The sequence below is a fragment of the Pseudopodoces humilis genome, chromosome 5, assembly GCF_049639895.1.
Source record: "Pseudopodoces humilis isolate 2021_Gansu_Grassland_sample_001 chromosome 5, ASM4963989v1, whole genome shotgun sequence".
Taxonomy (NCBI): Eukaryota; Metazoa; Chordata; class Aves; order Passeriformes; family Paridae; genus Pseudopodoces; species Pseudopodoces humilis.
Window position 1 is genome coordinate 18758352 of NC_142204.1, and position 18977 is coordinate 18777328.

The following is an 18977-nucleotide window of genomic DNA, read 5'->3' on the forward strand; positions in this document are numbered from 1 at the left end:
CTGTCAGCAAGAGAGACAGGAAGTGCTGCCTCCTCTATAGGCTCAGAGTATAGGCTTAATGAGGAGAATAACATCTCAGCAGCAGCAGCAGCTGTTGGTTTTGCTCAGTTTGGCTTATTCTCTTTTGTTGTCTTACTTCAGCAAACCTAGATAATCTTAGAGAAAGGCCTTTGTGCCAGGTTTCTGAACTCTAATTTAGTGACCTTCAGATATTTAAACATTATTAAGACCAAGTCAAGCTGACAAGCTTCTACGTCCTTTTCATTTCCCACCAAGCTGAGCCTGTTGCCTCCTGTGTGGAGCCTGGTTGTGTACAGCACTCTGAACACGAGCCATCTTTCAGCTTGAGAGAGCAGGGAGTGCTCCAAGCCCAAGCAAATGCTGGCTCCGTCCCTTACTGTGGTGATATTGGGTTACAGGGAAGCCCCACCACTCCTGGGCCACGTGATTAACAACTCCCCTTAATGAAGTAAGAAAGGTATGATGGAAAAAATAATCAAATAGGAAAGCACCATCCAGGACAGAGCGGAGATGTGCTGGTAGCACCGCACACGGTGTTGTGGCACTGCCTTCTCACAACAGCCGACCCTCTGGGTTTTGGGGAGCAGGAGACATGAGAGCAGCACAAGCCTGCCTCCTACATCCTGACACTGTCTGCAGGGACCCATCCTGGAGTCTGCTCTGGGAGCAGTTTTGGTGCAGTTCCTCTTCCACAGGTCTAATAGCAGCAGTAGTTTCCCTGCGTGGTTCCCAGTTCATCATTTGAGAGGGCAGAGGTACAGGGAGCAGGGAGAATTCCCATGGATCCCAGCCTCTATTTGGACCCCAAGGACATGATAGCTGGCTAAATCTTGAGTGCAGGTCCCTTAAACTTTAAATTGCAGCTATTTTTTCCATTCAAGGGTAGGCAAGGAGTGTGTTCCTTTGTTGGTTTGTTGCTGGTGTGTGGGTGAATGTATAACACATGTTACGACCATTCTCCCCCAGCAACTGCACATTGTAAAGCAAAGCTTTAATGGCTTTAATTTTAAGTTCACTTCTTTATTTACACAGAAGGAATGTGTAAAAATTCTGTTCTAGTAGTCTGTCCACCGTTTCATTTTCCATTCAGGGTTTACCTTTATTTTGTGTATCAGTATTACCTGCCAGGGCCTACCTTACTCATGACAAAATTTTTTATTTTTTTTTTTCACAGAGCAGGGGATTTCTTGTTAGTACCATGTAATGATCTTCAACACGAGCATCATATGCTGCTCTGAGCAAGCCAGCAGTAGCCACATGAGTAGTAGGGTTTATCAATCTTACTAAGAGTGGTGGAGGAGAGGAAAAGACTTCCCCAAATTTGCTTGGAAAGCTGCGTCAGGACTTGACCTAGCAGGCCCTGTGGTTTTGCCATACAAGGCCTACTCCCACACTCCTCCTGCCCTCGCAATAATGTGCCTGGAATCTGACCCCACATTTCCCACTGTCATGTTGGTATCAGCTGGAGATAAATGAAGCTTTTTGTTAACTTGTTCCTTGCTTTGCAGGGTGCTCTTCTCTTCTGCTTTAAAGAGGAGCCAGCAGCGATGTGGCACTGAGGCAGAGACACATATAGGCACTGTCAGCATGGTGTTTGTAATATACTGGCCAAAGCATCTCTTGTGGTAAAAATGAGACAGGACTCCATTATAAGGAGCACAAAAAGGAATTTTCTATCAAGTCCACTGGAAGCAGGGAGCAAGCTATCATCTTCCCTGGCTCTTCAACTCCCAGGCTGTGTAGTACCAAGGAGCAAAAGTGGCAACATGCATATGCAGAACACAAAAAAAGTCTTCCCACATCCTGACCTAGATAAATAGGACTTGGAATGAATTTTCTGAATTCACAGCAGTGACACTTTGAATCTTCTGAGATTTGAAGAATATATATATATATATTTAGTCGTTTTTATGCCACTTCAAATAGGTGGATATGTTACAGAAAGTACACATGCACACATGTCCATGGACATGAAGAGAGGCCAAAAGTACTAATACCAATTTCTCTCACTGTGCCATAATGTGAAATAGGAAGCAAGCGTGTTAGCAAAAGCTGAGGGTTTGGACAGAAGTGCAAGATGCTCTGGCTCTTTTGAGCTGTGCTGCAAATACCTTGGGAGCTGAGGCAGGAAAAGCTGTGAGGTTGCTCTAAGTTGTGCTGGAAGAAGGCAGGTCAAAGTAAGCAAGGGGTGCACATCCATTCACAGTTTTTATCAGCACATTTCTTATGAGAGGTGTGTAGCTCTGGAAGAATATGATCCCAAGTAACCTGCTTTCCAAAATCTTTTCTTTCATAATTGAGGCAACTTTCCCCCAAGTTTGGAGGGTTTTTTTGTTGTTTTTTGTTGTTGTTGTTGTTGTAGTTGGTTTTGGTTTTTTGTTTTGTTTTTTTTTTTTTTAGTTTTTTTTTAGTGCAAATTAAGTATTATATGGGACTATGACTTGGGCTGCCAAAATGTTGCATGGTATGGTTTAAGCTAGAGCAGCTAACTTGGAATATCAGCAACATGCCATTGGCTTTTTGATCATCCTGCTGGTTCACTACAGAGTATTGCAGATTTCTTTACGCACATAGAAGTCAAAGAAATAATAAGCACCCTTCATCCATCACAACAGGGTAGGTGTGAGGAGAAGCAAGAAGTCCTGTTTTTTTCTTTTTTTTTTTTCCTGCTAATTTTAATAATTTTTTTTACTTTTTAATTAAATTTCTTCATTTACAGTCATGCAGCTGTCTGGGCTTCTGCCATAGATAAGTGGATCTTCATCTGACAGCAACAACCAAAATTTATCTTTCTTTTCCCTCTCTCCCCCTCACTTCTTCTCTTCCCCACCTCCCCCCTAGTACTCTGCAGAAACAAAATGCTATATATAAACTCAGCACAGTTCCCCCCCAATTACTTTGTCTGCATGTTTCAGTTTAATTCTGTGTCAAGCTTTGCCAAGGTACCAAGTTTGGCATTTTCAAAAGGGGGTTGGATGATTAATCCTTGAGGCCCCTCTTGTAGTAACACCCCTCACACACCCCCAAAATGTGTGCTGCTGTACTGTGGGTACTCTGAGGGGAATCTCATGCTTCTCTGATGTTTATTCTCATGAAGTTCCTGGTCTTGTAGATTTTTTTTTCTTTCTTTTTAAAATGTCTGCATGATTCTAGCTGAGTGCTAGTAGCAGATGGCCAAAGGGCAGGCAGGGATAGCTCATGGTGCTCAGTAAATGGAATATTACCGGTATCCTGCCATCAGGCTGCAAGTAAGTCTCTGTTATTTGTTTTGTATCTCTCAAATCACTCAATACTGAAGTCAGGTATATAACCAGAATCTCATATTTCATTATTGAAACAAAAGACAACCAGTAAAGAAAAGAAAAAGGAAAAAAGGTTTCTAGCTGAAGAGGTAAGACTGAAAACATGAATCCCAGTTCAGAAGCCAGAAGGCATATGAAGCTCAAAATACTGTTATTTGTCATTAATCTCATGTGTTTTCCAGCCACTTTCAAAGTATGGTGGGGCCTTGCTCATAATGTTTGAGCAATCAGGATTGGTAATATGCTAGCTGCTCTCCTGTGTGTGACAGGTCCTTTACAGAGAAAGCCTACAGCTGTGTTTCGTCTTGGTACTCAGAAAATCCCTCCCCACAAATTAGCCCATCTATAGATATCTACAGTTCTTTGTGCCTCAGTTCATGATAAAAAGTCAGAGTATACCATCCTTTATTAGGTATTTTATATGGGTAAAATTGCTAGTGAACCCCCTGCAGAACACTCTGTCTTATGCACTTTTCTGGCTTAAAAGCACTCTTTTGTGCTGAATGATTCTATCAAATGTATCAATTTGTGGGTGCCACCTTTGTGTCTCAGTGGTGTCTCAATCAAGTCGCTTTCCTGTCAGGCCTGGCTCAAACCCAGCTGGGTGCCACCGTGTTGGCCAGATTCCCCTGTACCCCAGAACTTTTGAGACTTGATGCTTTTGAGCTTTGAAAAGTAAGAATAAAGGATAAAATACTGGGTATTAAAGTAGCATGGCCGCAAGTGAAATGACAGCACAGAAGTGAGGTGTTGCAAGTTTTAAAAATAAGGGTATTCTTGGAAATACAGAAATGAGTGATGTGGCCAGGCACTAAGACAGGAAAGGGTGAGGTTCAAGAAGCAAAAGTATCTTTGGGAAGCAAGAGAGAAAGAACAGTAAATTGGTCTTCACACCGGGACCATTGTGGGACTGTGAGGTAATAAATAAATAAAGGCAAAGCAGCTTACTCATAAAGCAGAAGAAATCATGAGCAATACTTTCCATTTGCTTTCCCTGTAAAGCCTTATATCATCCTAAAACATGCTGGAAATGACCTTGTTCAGACTACAAATGCATTCTGTATTTTCTCACTGCTGACCCTGTGACTCCATCCTGCAGCTCTTTGAGTTGTGCTTTTGTTCCCCTTCGTTTCCATGCGCTCACAAAGGCCAGTGAGTTAGCGCAGAAGGGAGGGCTTTACTACCCCTGGCAGTACATGGTGCCCCCCAAAACAGCTGCACTTTCCAGGCTCTGTCCTCAGCTCCTGCACGTGGGGGCAGGTTCTCTAACTCAGATATTCACATCTGTGCTAAAGGAGACCGTGAAACTTGTAGCCTCCTGAACTGAATACTGCTCTTTATAATCTCTTCTTGAATATGCATCTTCAAATGTCAGAAAGGCCTAGACCTTGCTTTCTTTTCTTGTCCTCTCTTCAGTTTTTGTGGATCACTTGGACACTGATAACTGCAAAAGAATTGCAGATAAAGAATTAAATTTTTAATTTTATTTCCTGGGCTTAAGGACAGGAAGGCTTTCCTCAGGGAGGATCCAGTGGAGTTTTTCCATTGGCCTTTTTTTGATTGGAAATGTTCCCACAACTTGGGTACAGTTTGAGTATCATTAGAGAGGTCCAGTTGGCCCTCAAATAACCTACTGTGCTTATCAGTGTAATCAGGACAAAGTCATTGTGAGAAGTAAATCATAAACAGATGGACAGTTGTGCCATGCTGGTCTACAAAGGGTAGAGGAGAGCAAAGACACAAAACAGCGCCAGAACGTGACACCACGATGGCTTCGCTAAATCTAAGCGTGAATGGGCTTAGGGAAATTTCTGTGTTCCCAGATGGAGAGTCAGGGAGTAAAAGGAGAGACCTTGAACAGCCATCCGCCAGGATTCTTTGCAGACAGCTTTATCTGAATATCTAGACAAGTTTGTTGTAGTGTCAGGGTAGAAGACACCCCTGCTCACAGCCAGCTCCCCACTGAGCTTAGGGTAGTGCATTTTGGGTTGACAATTTATGTTGTTTTTCTCAGAGATCTTCATGCACTGGAGGAAGAAAACATGGAAGCCGTTTCAAGTGCTATCAAATTTTTTCACATGCCAGTTGTAAATTGCTTTGTTGTACCCAGGACAGTCAGCACTTTCCAGAGGGAGCAAAAGAGGAAAAGGCACTGAATAGCTTTGGTTAGAAAATACTTTTTTCCCCTTTCTTTGTCCATTGTTCATATTTTCAGTTGAACTGCAAGAAGTTTCAACAGGAACAAATTTTTCCTTTGTGCCTTCTAGAAGGGCCTAGATGAAACATGCTGAAATTTGGAGCTAGGGCTGGATGTGGCTTTTACCAGTAAGTTTTACCTGTATTAGATAGGAGGTGCAGAAGTCTACAGCAAGGAATTGGAGCTTTGGCACCAGAAGCACTTCTTTACATTCTGTACTTTTAGTACCATCAGTTTCCCAAGGACAGGCTGAACCGTGAGTTACGATTTTGGCAGCTGAAAGCAAACAAAGCTCCTTTTTGTTTAAGTCCTATTTAAATGCTGTGCAATGGATTTCTATCTTTTTTGGTCACTTTCAGTCTATGCATTCAGATCAGTACTTGCTAATTTATGAACAGGAGTCACGCTGAAGCTGAGAAACAAAAATCAGGCTAGTTAAGAAGACTTGAGCTGGTGGGTGCTTAACTCTTAAAGTTAAAAATCGATGGCCTCAGTCTTCAGCACCTCTGCCGGCCCCTCCTTTGTAGGGGAGGCATTATTTACCAGGAGCACCTCACACATACATTTGGAAGATGACCGGCTAATTAATGTTTGCTAAGTGCTTCCCGAGCCTCAGGGGGAAAACAACTATGGAAAGGCAAAGTCTTGTTGTAGTACTGCTCCTAATGCATGTTAGATGTTTCCAAGGCATTAGGTATTGCATAAATGTTGTATGGTATTAAAACTGACCTGCCCTTGTTGGAACAAATAATAACTCTGAGTCATGAGAGAATCTTGTTGTTTCTCTGCCACAAATGTTTTCCTGTTTACTAATTCAGAAAAGGTCTCATCCAGCAGTTTCTGAAACCAGTGACTTAAGCAGCCACTGGCTTAAGAAGGGCAAATTACAGAAATAATTTATTTTGTGTAAAGCTCTGATCTCCTCATAGGTTGGACTGTGCTCTCCAGAGCATACTTCCCCAAACTGCGTGCCTGGGGCTGAGACACCTCTCGGTCCGTAAGGCTGCCACAGAGATGAAGAGCAACCAAAGACAGCTTCAGCATGTAGACCATAAAATAGCCTCTATTTGCAGCATGAAAATTCATGCTGATGTCTTTTAATATAAACATAATGTGAGGAAATGAACATTTGATTAAACTAAACACACAGGCCTTTTATATGCAAGGCCCTAATTTAAAGCACTGTCACCTCCATACAGAAAATACCAGCTGGAGAAGGAATGATTAAATTAAATCATCTGGTTCTTATGTGATACCATGAATGTCTACTGAGAGGGGAAAAAAAAAAATCCCTCCTCTTTATTCCTGTAGATCTGCAGCAACCATCAAGGGACACTTCTGTAGCAGGAAGGATTAAGTCTTGCACGAACTTCAGCGGTTAATGTGCTTTGGACTGGTGACATGGCCTTCGGACAGACCTACCCCAGTTTTATAATTCTCTTTCTCAGCCTTTTGGGCCTCTGGCAGTCCTTTCTCCTGTTTAATTTCCTCCTTGCTTGCCTCCCACTGGGATCCTTCACCGTTCAGCATTTCTGCCACCCAAGTAGAAATTTTGATTGTGTCAGACAAGTGTAGAAAGAGAGACTTTCGAGCCTCAGTGGGCTGTGGAGAGAACCTGGGGCGGATTTCCTGGGGGCTGATTGTTTTTTAAGGAGGCGAGAAAGAGGAGTCTCTGTGCCTCTGATGATCTTAGCCTGCCGCAATGCATGGGCAGGGATTATACCACGTCACAAATAACTGGTCAAGGCATGCATTGCATACAGGTAGGGAGCCAAAGGGGAGCTACTCTTCCCCACATAGCCTAGGTAAAATAATAAAAATTAGCATAGTGAGAGTACTCATGTACAAAACACTGCCTGGCCTGGCAGTATCATCACACTGGGGAACTGCATCTTCCTTTGCGACAGCAGAGCACCCCAGGCACCCAGTCTCACTTAGAGTTATTTAATCAATTTTCATTTGTAGGCACACACTTCCCTTGGCAATCTGGGACTAGATGAAGTTGACAAATTTACAAAACCTAAATAGAAACAGATTGCTTTCTCCTTTCTTTTAGTTTGTAGCTTGTCTCATAAGGTATTTCCTTAGAGATTTTCTTCTTTTTTCCTGACTTTCTTTTTTCTTGATCTTCTACCTGATGGCACACGTTCTGTTCTTGCTGATCACCATGTGTCAGTAGTAATGTAGGTGGAAGAGAATTTCTGACTGTTTTGGTTCTGACTGTTTACATTTATCTTTTTGGTTTTGGGACACTGTTCAGTTTCAGGAAGTATTTTATCTCGCAGAAGTCTCCTTGTGAGCAGTGATGCTACAAAGACCTTGTTTTAGCACCGTGGAAGCTACTGGAGGTACTGCAGGTCTGTCTTCTGTCAGAAGCTGGATTCTTTGATTCAAAAAGCAAACTAACATTAAAGTGAATTGACATTGGTGTAACCTTATACCCTCTGGCTCTTTCCCCAGCACTATTTGGTGCATCCTTAGAACCGTATTTTCCTCTCCATTACACTCACACAGCCCCAGGGAGCTGCATGGATTTACACCAAAGTGATGGAGAGAATTTGGCTTCAAGGACTGCGTGTAATGTGGTTATGGTGGAAATGGTGCACCAGCCATTCCCCCCAGCTCTGAACTCAGCCTGCAAATCGGCACCTTCCTCTGTGAATGGTCAGTTGACTTGCATGGTAGTGAACCAGAGAGAGGTGGAGTTAGAGCTGAGGGTGACTGGCAGGTGATTTGAACAAAAAGCTGTAAGATTAAATTTATCTGGCACTCACAGTCTTTAGCAGGAGCTGGGAGGAATTTGTTTGAGGTGTCTGAAGCACCGAATGCTGTCACATCTTGGGATGTGCCTCAATGAGCAAAGTAACTTTGTCAAACCCAGTGAGCAGCTACCCAAGAGTGAGGGTCAGAGCCTGACAAAATTACATTTGAATAACAACCCAAGCAGATGAAAGAGGTGGCAGGTTACCCATATGGAACAAAGAAATAAATGGAAATCTTGGGAGTACATGTTTTGGATAGTTTTTCTTGCTTCTGGGGAAAGATGAAAGAGGGATGGAGCTGAGAACTTCAATGTTGATTTCTGAGAGCGTGTGAGAAGGCACAATGCCGATGGCAGATGCTCTAGTGGTACCAAGGTATGCTCTAAGAATTTGAGAGGTGCTAGGCAGCACAGAAAGTCTCTTTATCTGGAAATCAGGCTTGCTATCCTATTTTTTGTTCCTGAACCTTGTCCTCGATTCTGTAGTCAAGAACTTAATATTTTGCTAGAAGGTTCTCTGGGCCTCTGTCACTGGAAGGGGCCAACAGACACTTGATGATTTTAGGCAGGCTTTTCTCTATCTTAAGGCTGTGATCTGTCTCCCAGAGTGAGTGGGACTCAGGAGCTTCAGGATCCTCTTTCCCAAGCAGCATGGGCTGGTCCTGCCTGGTGCCTTGGCTCAGAGACACATCGCACCTGGCAGGTGCAGACAACAGGGAGAGAGAATTTGCAGTAAGTGTTGCATGAGGATTGCCTTAAGCATTTTTTAAGTGTTTGGTCCAAGTTCTGGGGGTAAAGCTAAGAAATTTTACTTCATCAACTTTGTCCCTATCCTGCTGCCTGAGATTGTAGGAAGGCTTTAGTTTGGTGCTTTACAGGGGTTGCAGCATGTTGTCATGGAAGTGGTCAAACATGTGACAATCTTTCTTTAAGCAAGGATAGATGCCTGTTAAACCATCCCACCCCTTTTTTCATTGATACGCATTTTGAGTGCAGTCCAGTCTCTAACCTTTCCTTTCCTGAGAGGGTTGTTGGCAAAGTTGTCATCCAAGAAGCCTAATTTGACTTTCTTGTACTTCACATTCTTGCATTTCTTCCCCCTCTCTGAGGCCAAGTGAGGCACACAGACTCTAGTTCTGTTAGAGTATGAGCAGCTCCTAGAGGTGACTAAAGAGAGTTCAAAACCCCAGGCAGATTCTTTGATCTATTGGCAGCTTTTGATCCCTTCGATCAAAAAACATTATTGACCTGTTTGTGAATGGCTGTGGTCTGAGTAGCCCTTTTGGCAATTTGAAAGGGAGTGGGGTGAGAGTAACTGGGGGAGATGCTGCCTTTTTTCACTCCTATCCTATGGCTATCCAAAGTCTACATTTTGGGGGAGACAAAAAACCCACATGGGCTGTGTAGCTATGCATACACAGATAACTCATGGATCTACATCTGTGTTTAAGCATGTCTGCACGTCATCTCTCTGGCCTGGACTTTGTCACAGCCACACCAGCCCATGAGCCGTTGGATTTGGATTGCAGTTTCTCAGAAACCTCAGCTGGTTCAGTATCAGGCCATGACTCAGCAGTGCTCCTTTTGAGGAATGTGGTCTCGGCAGGCTTTGCTGCTTCTAAATTGATTTCAGGTGCACATACGCTGTCAGCTGCACAAATTTTTTTCTGATTTTTTTTTCATTTCTGGATGCTGAGCATCACTAGAGCATGGCCAATAGGATAAGTGGAAATCTCTTATTCACTGATGTGTACTTTGAATTACCATTCCCAAAACAGAGGCGGTAGAGGAGGATGATCATCAGCTGCTTTGGGGAAAAGTTAGTGTCTCGTCTTGAGCTGTCACTGAAGATGGGTTCATGCTGGATGTTGTATGGAAGCAACTGAGGTGCAGGCATATGTTCCATTCTGCTGACTTGGCTGTGGTGACACCAACCACAGCCAGCAAAGAAGAGCCAGCAACTGGGAACAGTAACATCTCAAACTGCAGCAGAGTGATTGGCCAGACCGCTCCTGTCGGCACTTGGATTCCCTTGCTGTTCATTGAGGAATTAAAAGTTAACTGGGGGCGGTGGTAAAAAATAGGTTTGCCTGCCTAGAAAATGTTAAAACCAATACTGAAAAGCAGAGGTGGATCTGAAGGTAGTTATCTCTCTTGGAGTTTATATGGGGATTAAAACACGCGTCATCCTTGTAGCACATAGGCAATTTTATAATCACTGCTGGTATTTCACCTCAGGGTATACTCTGTGGGAGGAAGAATTAATTTCCCATCTTTTTCTAAGTAATGGAGGCTTGTGATTTTCTGTCAGTCATAAAGGAGAGTCTGTGGCCAAACTAGATGCCAGAAGTGATTGAATAGTCTGGGATTGGTAAGGGTGTACCACCTCACCTCCAGAAATCAAAGTGGGGAAACATGCATGCAGAGAAATTCCACAAGATGTTACATGGCCATTTCACTTCCACAACAACAGGAAAAGACACTACAAGGTTGTGCAAGGCATAAGAAAAACTGCTGTGCAAAGCAGTGGCTGCAAAATTAAAATACAGGATGTTTTATTATATGCAATCCTCCCTCACACCCCCCTTGTTAAAGACAGAAACCTTTCTTAGTGAAAAAAAACACCTCATCTTGACTACAAGGCAATTTAGACCTTTCTTTTTTTTTCAAGGGGTTAAAGTGGCATGTTTGCACAACATCACCCTCACCCCAGCAAACCTGCCAGCAGCTGATAGATATAAATAGGGACATTTAGGGAGAAAAGCATATTTACGTTCCTTTGAAATGTGCTTGGCTAAAGGCATATTTTTAAGAGAGGGAGTGGAAAAACAAATGGAAAATATTTTCTTTGAAAGGGAAAAAAGAAGCAACAAACTGTCCTTCCTAAACAGAGATGCTTGGCTTGTGTGTACTTTACGCAGCTGCAGGTCAGACCTTGCAAACAACTACTAAATTAGGTCCAGCTACTTTGATGCTAAAATCATGGAAGTGCCAATAATTAAGTTGCATCAGATGTAGGAAATGACTGATGTGTCTGTCATTCTCATGATAGCAGAGTTCACTCTGCTGCCATTTGACTGACCCCTCCTTCTATATGTAAGCAAAAAGAATTTTCTTCTGAAGAAAATCAGCTGGATTTACACCTTTGTTTTGTTTTCTGAACTGCTAATTCCCTGAAGGTATAGAAGCTATTTGAAAGAGCAAATCAAAGCTCCAGTAATTTAGTGTTATATTATTCGTTGATGTATGGTTTGATTTAGTGGCTACTTATTATATCAAGTTACCATATAATTATCTTAATTATTGACTCCAGAAGTAAGTAGAGGGATTATGAGAGAGACAGGAAGGCCCACTGGAAAGAGTATGGTTCAGAGAATCAAACACATTTCGGTGTGCTCTTGGCTCCACCAGTCATTTTTTCTGAGCCTGGACTCCTCTCTCAGTCAGCCTGTCCATGAAATCAGGAGGGATTGCAGGAACAGGACTCAGATGCTGACTCAGGATTCAAAGAGATGCAGGAGAGCAGTATAAAAAGGCAAGGGGAAAGCTCTGAAAGATAATTGTAAAACTGGCAGAAAAAAATAAAAGAATGCACTCCACAGCATGCATTTTCACTGAAGAGTGGAGCACCTCTGGGGGCATGGAGAAAGGGAGTTGTGCCGTCAAGACCTGAAATTTGAGACTGCATTTCCAGCCTCTGCTACTGGTTTCCCCCACAAAATTAGGCAGCCCTCAAATCCCTTTCTGCAAAACAAAGGTGATAAAAATCATTCTCACAGCTTTTGTTTTAGATATTGGAATTATTGGAGCACTATTCCTCTAATCATGGTTCTCACGTGGCTTTTAGGCTCCTAGTCCTTTGTCTGATAACTACTGACCTAAGCCAAAGGTTTGAGTTAGCAGGCACCACTACAAGATAAAAGCCACACTGAGAGGGTGTCAATGGAGTCCATATTTCCTGTATTGATATTTGTCATATACTGACAAAATACTTCATCTATTGACAAGCTGAGTTGCATCTTTTCCCCTGAGAGAGGAGCACACACAATGGTTCTACTCAGCCTGTGCAAATTACTTTCTCTGCTTCTGCTTTTCTTTCCTGAGCCAAAAAATGGGGATAATAGAATGTATCTATTTCCTTCCTAGAAAAGATCAGTTAATGTGAAATGGTGCATGGTGGCTTAGTGCTGAATAAGTGGGATACCCTAATCCAGCAAGGTATCCTTGTTCTATTGTATGCCTTTTCTGCGTACCATCTGGAGTTGCTCTCTGCTTAGTATTTTCAGTATGTACCATATGTTTTTGCATGAAAATTCAATAAAATATGCATTATACATGAAAAGTGCTGTAGTAAATAAAGGAAGGATGGAATCCAGTCCCCTTTGTGAATGTCCAGGGCCCCAAATCTTCATAAAAGGTTTAGTCTAGTCTGACGTCTGTGCTTTTCTCCAATTTACTCTGTGTCAGTCTTTAGGAGATGCTCTAATTTAAAACAAAACTCTACTTTACTGATGAGGTTATTCGATGTTCTTTGGCTGCCCTCTGCTGAGAGCACTGAATAAAACAGGGAAGATGTCCTTTTTCCGAGGAAGGTAACTGTGGAAGAAATTCCCTGTTTGTCCATGTGCTGTATCGTGTCAGTGCTGCTGTTTGGTGTCTCTCGTTGTCTGTTTGTTGCCAGTCAGAGAGCAAAGTCTTCTGAGCTACAGCCCTGTTGGTGTTGTAGTGCCCACCACTCCTTGTCAAGGGCTGGATGGCTTTGTAGGATTGTGAAGATATGGGCTCAGGCATTGACCATCATGAAAACTTATGCAGCATTAAGCAAGGGCTGGAGGAAACAGGCTTCTCTGCTCAGACACTACTGCTGTCCTGCCAGGTGGGATTTGAGCAATACCTTGGCACCTCATTTCTTGGCAGAGCAATTTACCACTGTGTGCTGTTCCTCATCGGGGTTCCAGCGCCTTCCAGAGCCATCTCCACCCCTCCACAGGCATCACAGCACCAGCACTTCGCTTTATTTCCGTAGCTGGGAAAGTGCAGAGGGGTTGTTCCAACATTAACAAGAGTAACTAGGGGACTTGCTGTTTCTTGTGAACAAGGTGTGAGCCATGCTCTTGCCCCTGGGAAGAAACAAGGGTCCTGTGCAGATGTTGGTACACGTGTAAAACAATAGCCCTGTTATAGTTGTTGATGCTCTTTGTAATGACCTGCTTTTAATACTTCCTAGCAAGTTGATTTATTATTATACCTTCAGCTAGGCTGTGCACCAAAGCATTTTGATGATGAAAGGAATGTTACACACACATTTAATTACTGCCCACATTTTTGTATAATTTTATCATTTACTGTTTTAGATGAGACATCGAGTTCTTCTACAGGAAAGATGCCCAGTAAAAAATAGATGATTTAAAAGCTAATCTGAGATGAGTTTGGCACTTACATGTGGGAAAGCATAATTGTTCCTTTTGTCCTGCCCTTTCAGATGGTCCCTGATTACCAAAATGTACAAGAACTCCCTTATCTGGACATGGTGATTGCAGAGACATTGCGCATGTACCCACCTGCATTCAGGTATCTTTTTTTCGCCCTTCTGATTACACAGGATAGATCCCTGGCTCTATGAAATGGAAATCTGCTATTGGAAGACCAATGGTCTCTCAGTGTCTGTGCCAACATCAATACTGCTTTGTGAATTTGAAAGATATAATGTGGCCTGTTGAAGGAAAGCTGGATAATTCTGGTATTTCTAATGCACATTTTTACAGTGAATTGTGCAAGGTTGCTTCCTCACCATTCTTCACATCCCCCAAGGTTAGAGGACGGAGCCATTTTGAAGCAGGTCTGGCCTTAGAAAGACAGAGGCTGCTGCTTCCATGTGCCTCAGGCTTTGGGGATGTGTACCAAAACCCATCCCTGCCCTGTTGGTTATTATGGTCCTGATCCGTGGAAGGGTTGCACAGTCTGGAAGCTGTGGTTTACATGTGTGTTTAACTTTGGCCCAGTAACACCTAGCACTGCCTTATACTAATAGAGATACACTAATGGTAACATCCATTAATTTTTGAAAGTTTTGTCCCAAATCACACATGACTTATTCTACTATATTGATGAACAGAAAGCAAGGGAAAAAGAAAGTCAAAAACTGATTGTTAAAGCTCCAAGTTATCACAAGCATAAACACAAATATTAAGAAATACAATTTTTCAAAGTGATCATCCCCTTGCAATGCTTCTCATGAAGCTCAGGGAAAATGTAGATGACTGGAAAGAAGCCAAAGCTGAACGTGCTGTGAGAGCTTTTGAAGAATTTAACCCATGACTGCAAACACCTTAAAACAAACGAAAAAAAGCTTAAAATCATATTCTCTTCTATATGTTCACCAAGATTGGAAGTCAAGATTTTTTTCATGGACATCTGCAGGATTGTTCAGAGAGAAAATATCAAAGAGATCTGCTGGATGAGATGATGGAGCTTTATTATGTTATACTTGGGGTACAAATGGAAACTGTTTTGCTGGCTAAAGTGATAGGGGTCTTTGAGTTTGGGCTGTATCACTGGGAAACAATCTATGTTTGTCAGTTGGGAGACAGAACGAGAATGGAACTAAGTTCTTCTGGAGGTTTGTTTGGTGCTGTCAGTGCTGTTTATTGATCTGGCTTTTACTCTGATGGATGTGGAATGGATAGGACAGCCCAGGGCCGCTGAAAGATGTTAATTGCCTATGACAAGGATAATGCTGAGTTAAGGGAAAAATCAGTAGCTGCCAAGTTTGTTATAAAATGAGTTGGTTTCATTTTTTTTTTTTTAATGAACTTATTACCCAGAAAACTTTCTCCCCCATAACTCATGTTACCATTATCACCAAATTCATGTAAGAATGAGAAGGATAGCTTGTCAATGCTTTTTTTTTTTTTTTTTTTTTTGGCATGCCACTGTTTTGTTCCAGGTTTGGAGCCTCTGTTATTTATTTGTCTATGAGAAAGGGAGATGGGTGACAGAAAGGAAGAATGTGTTTCTGTAATGATACTAGACTGAAAGCCCTAAAGCTGAAATCTTTGTTCAACTTTTCTAGCAGGGTGTGGGAAGCAGCAAAGGAAGTTCCTGCACATTGTCTCACCCCTGTGCTTGCAGATGGTGGCAGGGAATAGTTCCCAGACTGAGACAGCAGGGCACCCACCTGGGTCTGGGCTGATTTGGGATCTGTAGAGACCACTCAAACACCAAAAGATCTGGATCAGAACCTACCACCACACATGCACACCCACACACAACCTTTTGTAAGAGACAAGCTGAGCTCTGGCAGGCAGCTTTTCTCAGTCTTGTCATGATGAGGTTCCTAAGGACACCTCTGTCACCTATCACCACAGGGTGGGAGAAAACTGCAGAGTTTTGGTTGTTAACATCATGCCTGTCTTTGATGAATATATGTGAAATGTGGCTTTCTGAGGCTTGTGAATTGGTTGTATTTCCAGAGTAGCAGCAGCAGCAGCAGCAGAACACAGCCCCAATATTAAAACAACCCCTTGCTCAGTTTCAGGTGCTGCACCAACAGTGCTTCTCAATTAAACAAACTCAGAGCTATATTTACTATCCTTTTTTCCCTGGAAGCAAACCAGCATTCTTTCTACCTGTTATTAGAGATGACTGACACATTTTATCAGCAATTTTCATAAAAACTGAGTCTAAACCCAACATCAACAATAAAATTGCAGTTTAGCAGTTAATGCTTTGGAAAACAGTACACAACCAGAAATGCTTTCTTGAGAAAAGGGCAAAAGTCAACCACCTGGGCTGGAGCTATGGACTTCTATGTGGAGATGATTATAACCTGAGAAGACCTGAGGAGACACTGGCATCAGCAACACTTGTATTTATCTATGAGAAAACGTTACCCCAGAAATTGTTCAGTCAGATGAAGACAGATACTTTTATAGATATTTCTTGCTGTGTTTTTAACCTTTATGAATCACCTGGGATGTTGTTGCAGATTCACTAGGGAAGCAGCTAAAGACTGTGTAGTGCTGGGGCAGCATATTCCAGCTGGAGCTGTTGTTGAAACTGCAGTGGGACACCTTCACCACAACCCTGAGTACTGGCCAGAACCTGAGAAGTTCATTCCTGAGAGGTATGTAGAGTAATGCTTTTCATCCTTAGGTTGAAGTCTTTACTTTGGCCTGTGGACACAGAGCTCCAACCTGTCCAATGCAAGCACCAGATTCTGCTGCTCCTTCACAGCCACAGCCACCCACATTCATTCAAAACAGCATTTCCACCAAGAGGAGCACAGTTTTATTTAGTCCATAAAAACATGTTATTTCTACTAAATCAGACAAGTGATGATAGTGGTGTATCCCACAGAAGGTGCGAGGTTTGGTCAAGGTTGGACTGTGGCAGAGGTTTTCAGACCTGTTTCCAAATCAGATATTGTGAATAATGTTGCTTCTGGGTGCAAGAATTCTGAGGTGGGACAGTATATTCACTGGCTTGGCTGTACCTGGGAAACTCATCCTGCTCCTTGCTGGTTTAGAGCACCCTTTTCACCTGCAACACAACAGTGTGAGTGCTCTGTGAGTGGGGAACCCAGCCTACTACCCCAACTCCCATTGGAAATTTGCTCCCTGTAAGTTAGGATCCTTGGCTCTTTCTTGGCCAGACTGTTTAACATGGAGCATTTATATCTTCAGTGGGTGGGGGGAACCCTGTCAAGCCGTGGTTTTGTACGTGCCCTGTGTTACAGGTGCTGGGCTGAGCTTACAGGGAGAGTTGCAGCTGATGTGGTGCTGTGTGGAAGCACAAGTTAGTTTTGTGGGCAGCTATATTTTTAAACTGTTTTGTGGGCAGATGCATTTTGAGCTACCACTACATTCAAAAGTTTACTAAGAAAAGAAGTGGCTGCTCCATAAACAACTGTGTGTGAGGCAAGCGGCCTAGAACCATCTTTGCCAGTAAAACAACACATGTGTGGTGTAGGTGGGTTTGGTTAATGCTTCTTCTGGAACAAATCTAGACATATGCTCCATCAGAATCTTTTGGACACAAAGAAGAGCAATGCCAGGGTTAGAGAAGCGCAGAGATTTTGCTGAAGAGAAATCTTAGCAGTAACTGGGAGTCTGGGGTGGGTATTTTTAGAAATGTTTATCTAGAAATGCTTTCTTAATTGTTTATTCACCATTTTACCAGTAGTTTAAAAAGGTAAAGTGGTTAGTGGGGGCTGCAGTCCCCTTGACTCACACAGTGCTGTTTGTTATGAATCTGAGACTAATTCCCTTTTGAACGTTCCCTGAGGAATGATCCATAATTACTAACACTCTACTCAGCTTGTATAGTTGGTAAAAGTAGAAAGTATATTAGAAAGTATTATAAAACATAATACTTTATATTTATATATATTTATTTATATATTTTTATATATTTATATATATTATATATTTATATATAACTATATATTTATATATTTTTATATTTATATTTATATTTATATTTATATAATATAATATAAAGTATTATAAAATAAGAGCATAACAAACAATAAAATAAAATAATTCAGCTACAGCCTTCCCCCCTTTCCCCCCTTCCCAACCCCCCCCTCCCCACCCCAGTATTTAATTTTGAAATTTGCCATAGGAGTAAAACAAGAGAGAGTTTAAATTTACCAGAATGATATTGGGGGCAGTGAGCAAAACAAGAATTGTCTGCACCTGTTTGCATGGGATATACAACAGTGTTTAATACATGACTTAATGGTCCATCAATCTCAAATAAGGTGCATCTACAGTACTTTTTAGAGTAGTGGCTCAATCTTATTTATGCTATCTAAGCATGGGGATGGAATTAGTGGAAATGCACAATATTATTTTTTTTCGAAAGCTCCAAGTAGCCTATATTACCTCTCATCTCTTTCTACCCTGCACCAGTTCCCTGGACCTTAGCAGTCTAAAAGTCTCAGAAACTGAATCCAAAGAGATGAAAGACTTTTATTAAAGATAGATTGAAAGTAAAACTTGAGTCTCCATGTCCTCTACTGAAATCACCAGCTGACAAACGCTGATGGCCATAAGTCAATTGCCTTTTTACTTAGGATGTCAGGACATAAACTATCAATAGTCCCCTTGGCCTCTCCATTAAGATCAATTGAAATAACCAACTTTTGAGATTTGAATTAAAAACGTGGAATCAAGAGGAAAAAGCATTTCTTGAACTGGTTTCCATCTCTGCACCTTCTAGGTTTACAGAGGAGGCCAAGAAGGAACGACATCCTTTTGCATACCTGCCATTTGGGGCAGGACCCCGTGGCTGCATTGGCATGAAAATGGGTTTGTTGGAGACAAAAATGACTCTGCTGAGGATTTTGCAGAAGTTTCAATTCAAGGCCTGCCCAGAGACTGAGGTTTGTACATTCAGAGGCATAAAGATCACACTTGTTAACTTGAGGGAGTTGAGGGTGTGTCTTAGGCAGGACAATTGATTTGCCTTCGTGACTTCTCTTCCTTTGAAAAAACTGCTAGAGACACTTCCATAATAAGGAGAGATGAGGCATGGACTGCATGTTTTAAGCAAAATGTGATTTGAGATATATAATTTTTCCAACAAAAGAAATACACAGGGTTACACAGCCCTGCCTTAGTGGAGAGCAGTATGGCAAGACCACAGGCAAAATGTCATAATTCATAGAGGGTGAGAACATGGGTACATATTT

General features: G+C 42.1%; 1 protein-coding gene across 1 annotated transcript in view; it reads left to right on the forward strand.

The window, feature by feature from the left end:
* The window catches only part of TBXAS1 (thromboxane A synthase 1), a 229152-nt gene that overhangs the window by 208406 nt on the left and 1769 nt on the right, over nucleotides 1-18977 (forward strand). The window contains exons 11-13 of the mRNA XM_014256837.2: nucleotides 13764-13852; nucleotides 16269-16406; nucleotides 18506-18668. Coding sequence (XP_014112312.2) covers nucleotides 13764-13852; nucleotides 16269-16406; nucleotides 18506-18668 — 390 coding nt within the window. The remainder of the gene's footprint in view (nucleotides 1-13763; nucleotides 13853-16268; nucleotides 16407-18505; nucleotides 18669-18977) is intronic.